The sequence below is a fragment of the Galeopterus variegatus genome, unplaced genomic scaffold (assembly GCF_000696425.1).
Source record: "Galeopterus variegatus unplaced genomic scaffold, G_variegatus-3.0.2 Scaffold85, whole genome shotgun sequence".
NCBI lineage: Eukaryota > Metazoa > Chordata > Mammalia > Dermoptera > Cynocephalidae > Galeopterus > Galeopterus variegatus.
In genome coordinates, this window is record NW_007726196.1 from 852827 (window position 1) to 858918 (window position 6092).

The 6092-nt window shown below is 40.5% G+C and overlaps 1 protein-coding gene across 4 annotated transcripts in view; it reads left to right on the top strand.

The window, feature by feature from the left end:
• The window catches only part of SGK1 (serum/glucocorticoid regulated kinase 1), a 113320-nt gene extending 107588 nt beyond the window's left edge, over window positions 1-5732 (top strand). For 3 of the 4 annotated variants that reach the window (XM_008580344.1, XM_008580370.1, XM_008580352.1), the window contains 11 exons: window positions 390-465; window positions 895-970; window positions 1379-1483; window positions 1579-1662; window positions 1780-1911; window positions 2154-2266; window positions 2612-2735; window positions 3191-3286; window positions 3776-3931; window positions 4040-4129; window positions 4539-5732. In XM_008580344.1, the coding sequence (XP_008578566.1) occupies window positions 390-465; window positions 895-970; window positions 1379-1483; window positions 1579-1662; window positions 1780-1911; window positions 2154-2266; window positions 2612-2735; window positions 3191-3286; window positions 3776-3931; window positions 4040-4129; window positions 4539-4706 (1220 nt within the window). In that variant the 3' untranslated portion in view covers window positions 4707-5732. Of the gene's footprint in view, window positions 1-174; window positions 267-389; window positions 466-894; window positions 971-1378; window positions 1484-1578; window positions 1663-1779; window positions 1912-2153; window positions 2267-2611; window positions 2736-3190; window positions 3287-3775; window positions 3932-4039; window positions 4130-4538 lie in introns of those variants that run through there. The other variant, XM_008580360.1, reaches the window with a different exon arrangement.
• Window positions 5733-6092: the final 360 nt, after the last annotated feature.

Consider the following 6092-nt stretch of genomic DNA (forward strand, 5'->3'; position numbering starts at 1 on the left):
GACGCAACCGGCCGCCGCAGGCCGCCGCGAGGTTGGCCGACCGGGGGGCGGGGCCGCGCCGCTTCCTCAGCGTGGCCAGGCCCCGCCCACACGGCGGCGCTGCGCTTATAAGGCCGGCCGCGCGGCCCCAGCGCAGTGTGGGCTGAGCCGCTGCCCGCCGCACAACGCTCGCTGGGCGCTCTTGGTGGCGATGACGGTGAAAAGCGAGGCTGCCAGGGGCACCCTCACTTACTCCAAGATGAGGGGAATGGTAGCCATTCTCATCGGTGAGTGCAGGAAGAAGGCTGGGCTCTAACTGGACGTTGTTTGAAAGTCCCGGATCAGATTAGTGTGTGTGGCGTCGGGCGTTACGGAGCCGTCTAAATGTTTATTTCTCCTTTAATTCACAGCTTTCATGAAACAGAGGAGGATGGGCCTGAACGACTTTATTCAGAAGATTGCCAATAACTCCTATGCATGCAAACAGTAAGTTTGAGAGGATTTTAGGAAATAGAGATAAGTAGTATAGTTTGGATTTACCAGCAGTAAAGACTCATTGTCATCACTGTGTTGACGGAGGAGCCTAAGACCCACCCCGGCGTGGGGATCTCTTTTCTGCTCTCCTTAGGTGATAATTTATTTGAAACATTTTAAACACTGAAATTAAATTTGGCTTATTCTGGAGATGGATGATAAATTTTTCGTGTTTGCCTGATTCACGCCATCTCTCCGTGAACAACAGCCCTAATTTCTGTATTTAACCGGGTTTATTTTCTTTAACTGTTATTGTCTTTGAGTAATTTCGATGTTTTTAGTTTAAACACTGAAAATTTGAGCCAGAAACTCACTGTTAATGTTGGTGTGCCCCCTAGTGGCAAGTTTAGATGTTCTAAATCGTTCCTTTACTCTCTGCAGCCCTGAAGTTCAGTCCATTTTGAAAATCTCCCAACCTCAGGAGCCTGAGCTTATGAATGCCAACCCTTCTCCCCCAGTAAGTATTCTCTATTTGCAATGCATCTGTGGAGGAAAATTGTAAATGAGTCAGTTAGTATTCCCACACTGATGGACTAAAATAGCATTTCTAGAAATTAGTATCAAGGCAGGAATGCCTCATTAGTTCATAGCATAACAAGTGACATAAGTACTTAAGTAGTGAGTCAGTGGAATATTTTAAAATGCATATTTCATAAAAGTTTCATCTGTTTACAACATGATTTGTGTAATTTCCATACTCATTTGAAATAATATGTATGGATTTAAAGTAGTTTTGAATGTGTTTATAGTTATATGGTGGTTTGCCTCAGTTATTTGTATGTGTAAATTCTTACACTGCCCATACTTTGTTATAGATATCTTCCTTTGAAGCAGTGACATTAAATGAAAATGTTTTCTTTTCTAGCCAAGTCCTTCTCAGCAAATCAACCTTGGTCCGTCATCCAATCCTCATGCTAAACCATCTGACTTTCACTTTTTGAAAGTGATTGGGAAGGGCAGTTTTGGAAAGGTAATTTCAAATCTGAAGACCTTTCTATACACTTTTTCAATTTACATTCTCCCTGCATAAGGATAGAAAAATGATTTTTTAAATTACAATTTCAGGTTCTTCTAGCAAGACACAAGGCAGAAGAAGTGTTTTATGCAGTCAAAGTTTTACAGAAGAAAGCAATCCTGAAAAAGAAGGAGGTAGGAGATGTGTTTGATGGGTTGGAGTTGGAGGCAGACCCTCATTCAATAATCTTTACCTTAGAATTTTGGTACCAAGTTGAAATTTGTCACTAAATCTTAATTATCCTTTCTTAGGAGAAGCATATTATGTCAGAGAGGAATGTTCTACTGAAGAACGTGAAACACCCTTTCCTAGTGGGCCTTCACTTCTCTTTCCAGACTGCGGACAAATTGTACTTTGTCCTTGACTACATTAATGGTGGAGAGGTGAGCAGAGGAACAGAAGCCAACCCTTGGTGTCTTGCCTCGTTTTAGTTTGAGAAGAAAGTTTTCAAAGATACTTGGGTGGGGTGGGGAGTTACAGGAATTAGCTTTTTCTTTAATCTGCCAGGTTTCAAATAGTTAGTGGATTATTTAGGCCACTTCCTATAATTGTTCTCATTGGCTATATATGTCAAGACTAATTAAATGCTTTGGCAACCCAAACTAATTTTGTCTGTCTCCTGCAGTTGTTCTACCACCTCCAGAGGGAGCGCTGCTTCCTGGAACCACGGGCTCGTTTCTATGCTGCTGAAATAGCCAGTGCCTTGGGTTACCTGCACTCTCTGAACATCGTTTATAGGTAAGTCAAGGAGCTCTTAAAGGCTGCCTTCCTGGGTATAATAGAGACATAGCCCTAGCCTTTGATAGAGCCTTCACATAATTCGTGTTTATGTGCAACTTGGTCACCTAAAACCAGCTCCCCTAGCATGTGAGCTGTCTTGATTCCCAGTTGGGAACCAGCCAGCTAGGATTGTACCTAATCCAAAATAGATTAGCAGAACAAGGACTCCCTTTTTTATTCACTATATAAACTGCCATGAATTTTAAATGCTTCTAATAACCTTAGCAATTATCTTTACAGAGGATTTCTTATGAGATGAAATTAGCTTATGCAACTACTTTTCTATTCATCTTTTTCTTACAGAGACTTAAAACCAGAGAATATTTTGCTAGATTCACAGGGACACATTGTCCTTACTGACTTCGGACTCTGCAAGGAGAACATCGAACACAACGGCACGACATCCACCTTCTGTGGCACACCTGAGGTAGGAGCCCTCTTGATTTGGTGCCTGGTCTACCCCTCTTTCCAGGAAACATATGTGCAGTAATGCTTGCAGCTACCAAAGAGTAAATTTTTCTCAAAAATCTCTTAGTACAATTCAGTGCAAGTAAAATATATTTGCTATTTGATACAACATGAGACATTCCAAGGCCTTCTGTTCCTTTAATTAAAACTAGCTGTTTGTAAGATCCATGTCAGGAAAGGTTTCTAAGTCTCCAAGTAAGATATCCATTGGGTGCCCAGAAGCTTCCTAAATATCAGTACACATAGGTGGCCCATCAGGCTTAACAAGTATAGCCGTTTTTCTCAGGAAGTAATCTAAAGAAATTTTCCAAGTTGACTCTGGGGCTGTCAGCCTTTTCAAAGTCTCTCATGCCTGGTCTTTGGATTGCCTGGATTTACAGATTCTAACCTCAGTTTTCCTGGTCTGTCTTTCAGTATCTCGCACCTGAAGTGCTTCATAAGCAGCCTTATGACAGGACTGTGGACTGGTGGTGCCTGGGGGCCGTCTTATATGAGATGCTCTATGGCCTGGTGAGTAGCACTTTGGGAACTGTGGAACATCCCCCGCTTCAATGTCCCTGCACCCTAGAATATTGTCTTCCTGACATCCAGACTTATCTGGGCACAGGCCAAAATGTAGGCCTAGCCATTGTATCTGTCCCTTATCAGTAAGCTTATCAAAATTTGCTGAGAGAGGCATATTCATTATTTTATGAGTATATAAGAGCAGTCTCTTACCTAGTGGATTTTTCTTTTGTATATTTCACATTTTAGATAGGACCACACTTAACCTGTGAAAAAACCATGGCTTATTAGCATCACTACCACCTCTCACCTCCTCTCCCCCAAATAAGGGTTTGCAAAATAGACCCTTAAAAATCAAAGGCAAAGAAAACCTCAAGGGAAAGACTTTCTCAAATCCAGCTTAATACATAGCAGTTTAAATATTTTTCTTGATTGGTAATATATGCTACACAAAACTTCCAATGGAGTACGAAGTAATTTTTCCCCATCTTTCAGCCTCCTTTTTATAGCCGAAACACAGCTGAGATGTACGACAACATTCTGAACAAGCCCCTCCAATTGAAACCAAATATCACGAATTCCGCAAGACACCTCCTGGAGGGCCTCCTGCAGAAGGACAGGACAAAGAGGCTCGGTGCCAAGGATGACTTTGTGAGTGATGTTTTCCAGTTCTACTGGGCTGGCTGGGAGGTATACTAGGCTTTACTGCCCTTACTGACTTCCACCTGTCTAAATTAATCTTGGGTTTCTTCTCAACAGATGGAGATTAAGAATCATGTCTTCTTCTCCCTAATGAACTGGGATGATCTCATTAATAAGAAGATTACTCCACCTTTTAACCCAAATGTGGTGAGTATCTGTGTCTTTTCTAAGTATAGTGAGGCCCAAAGAGCATTTCTTTTAAGTCAGGATTACTGTGGTTGGGGAACCTCAAGGAATAAACTGGCAGAGGTTTTATCTACAGACCCATTATTTTCCCTAGAGAAAAAGTAGTATTTTTGTCCGGACTAAACTCAAAATTTTTAAAACACATTTATCAATCAAAGCACCAAAGATAAAAAGTGAACATTATCCTTGTTATTTAGATTGTATGTTGCTGTTGGGATACTGTGTTTGAGGTGGGTGATTATAGGAATTTCCATATAGTGTCCTAAAGATTTGAGCTCCAGTATTATTTAAAGCCTAAATCAACATCTCCCTGTCCTGTATCCAGTGTGAATTTTTGACACGGAGTGTGTTTTTTTTCTTCCTGTAACAGAGTGGACCCAGTGACCTGCGGCACTTTGATCCTGAGTTTACTGAAGAACCTGTCCCCAACTCTATTGGCAGGTCTCCTGATAGCATTCTTATCACCGCCAGCGTCAAGGAAGCTGCTGAGGCCTTCCTGGGCTTTTCATATGCACCTCCCATCGACTCTTTCCTCTAAATAGTTTTAGGGTTGGTTTTGAAGGATTTTATGTGTGTTTTTAAATGTTTTAGTTAGCCTTTTGGCAGAGCTGCCAGCTGACAGGACATCTTAAAAGAGAATTTGCACATCTCTGGAAGCTTAGCAATCTTATTGCACACTGTTTGCTGGAAGCTTTTCAAAGAGCACATCTTCCTCTCATAAGGTTTTCATTTTTATTCTTCCTTCCAACGTGGTGCTATCTCTGAAATGAGCATCAGCGTGCCGCCTTAGACAGACAAAGCAGTCTTGTTAGAAGGGGGATGCCGTTCCTGAGAAGGATTGTCTGAAGGTCTGTCTGGGCTGTGATAATGAATATTATGAAATGTGCCTTTTCTGATGAGATCGTGTTAGCTCCAAAGCTTTTCCTATTGCAGAGTGTTTCAGTTCTTTATTTTTCCTTGTAGATTTACTGTGTGAACAGTGGTATGAGTGTGGTATGCTTGATCACAGATGGATTTTGTTATAAGCATCAATGTGACACTTGCAGGACACTACAATGTGGGACATTGTTTGTTTCTTCCATATTTGGAAGATAATTTTATGTGTAGACTGGTTTTTTTTTTTTGTAAGATGCAGTTAATAATTAAAATTTATCGAAATGGTCTTGGCAATGACTTGTATTCAGATGCTTAAAGAAAGCATTGCTGCTACAAATATTTCTATTTTTTAGAAAGGGTTTTTATGGACCAATGCCCCAGTTGTCAGTCAAAGCTGTTGGTGTTTTCATTGTTTAAAATGTCACCTGTAAAATGGGCATTATTTATGTTTTTTCTTTTTTGCATTCCTGGTAATTCTATGTATTGTATAAAGAAAGTCTGTACATTTGGTTATAACACTAGTATATTTAACTTACAGGCTTAATTGTAATGTAAACCACCATTTTAATGTACTGTAATTAACATGGTTATAATATGTACAATCCTTCCCTCCCCACCACACAACTTTTTTTGTGTGTGATAAACCAGTTTGGGTTTGTAATAAAACCTTGAAAAATATTCACATAAATTGTGTCATGTGTTATTTTGTATATTTCAGTTAAAGGGGCAATAATGGGTTAGTTTAAAATTTTAAAAAATTCTGTAATTTCCAACTTAATGGTTTACTTCCAAATAGCAGCAGCTTCTGACACTAGGGGAGTATAGGGTGATCTTAAAGCCCACCTATGTTCCAGACCTTTTTAGTGGTCACTCAAATCCATCCAAACAGAGATGGCTGATTAGCTCAGTTGGAGTGTGGTTCTGATGACACCAAGTTCTGGGATTCAAGCCTTATACTGGCCAGCAGCAAAAAAAGAAATACAAACTAATCTTTTTCAACTTACCCATCTTGCAAGGACAGCTATGAAGTAGTACTGATTATCCTGAC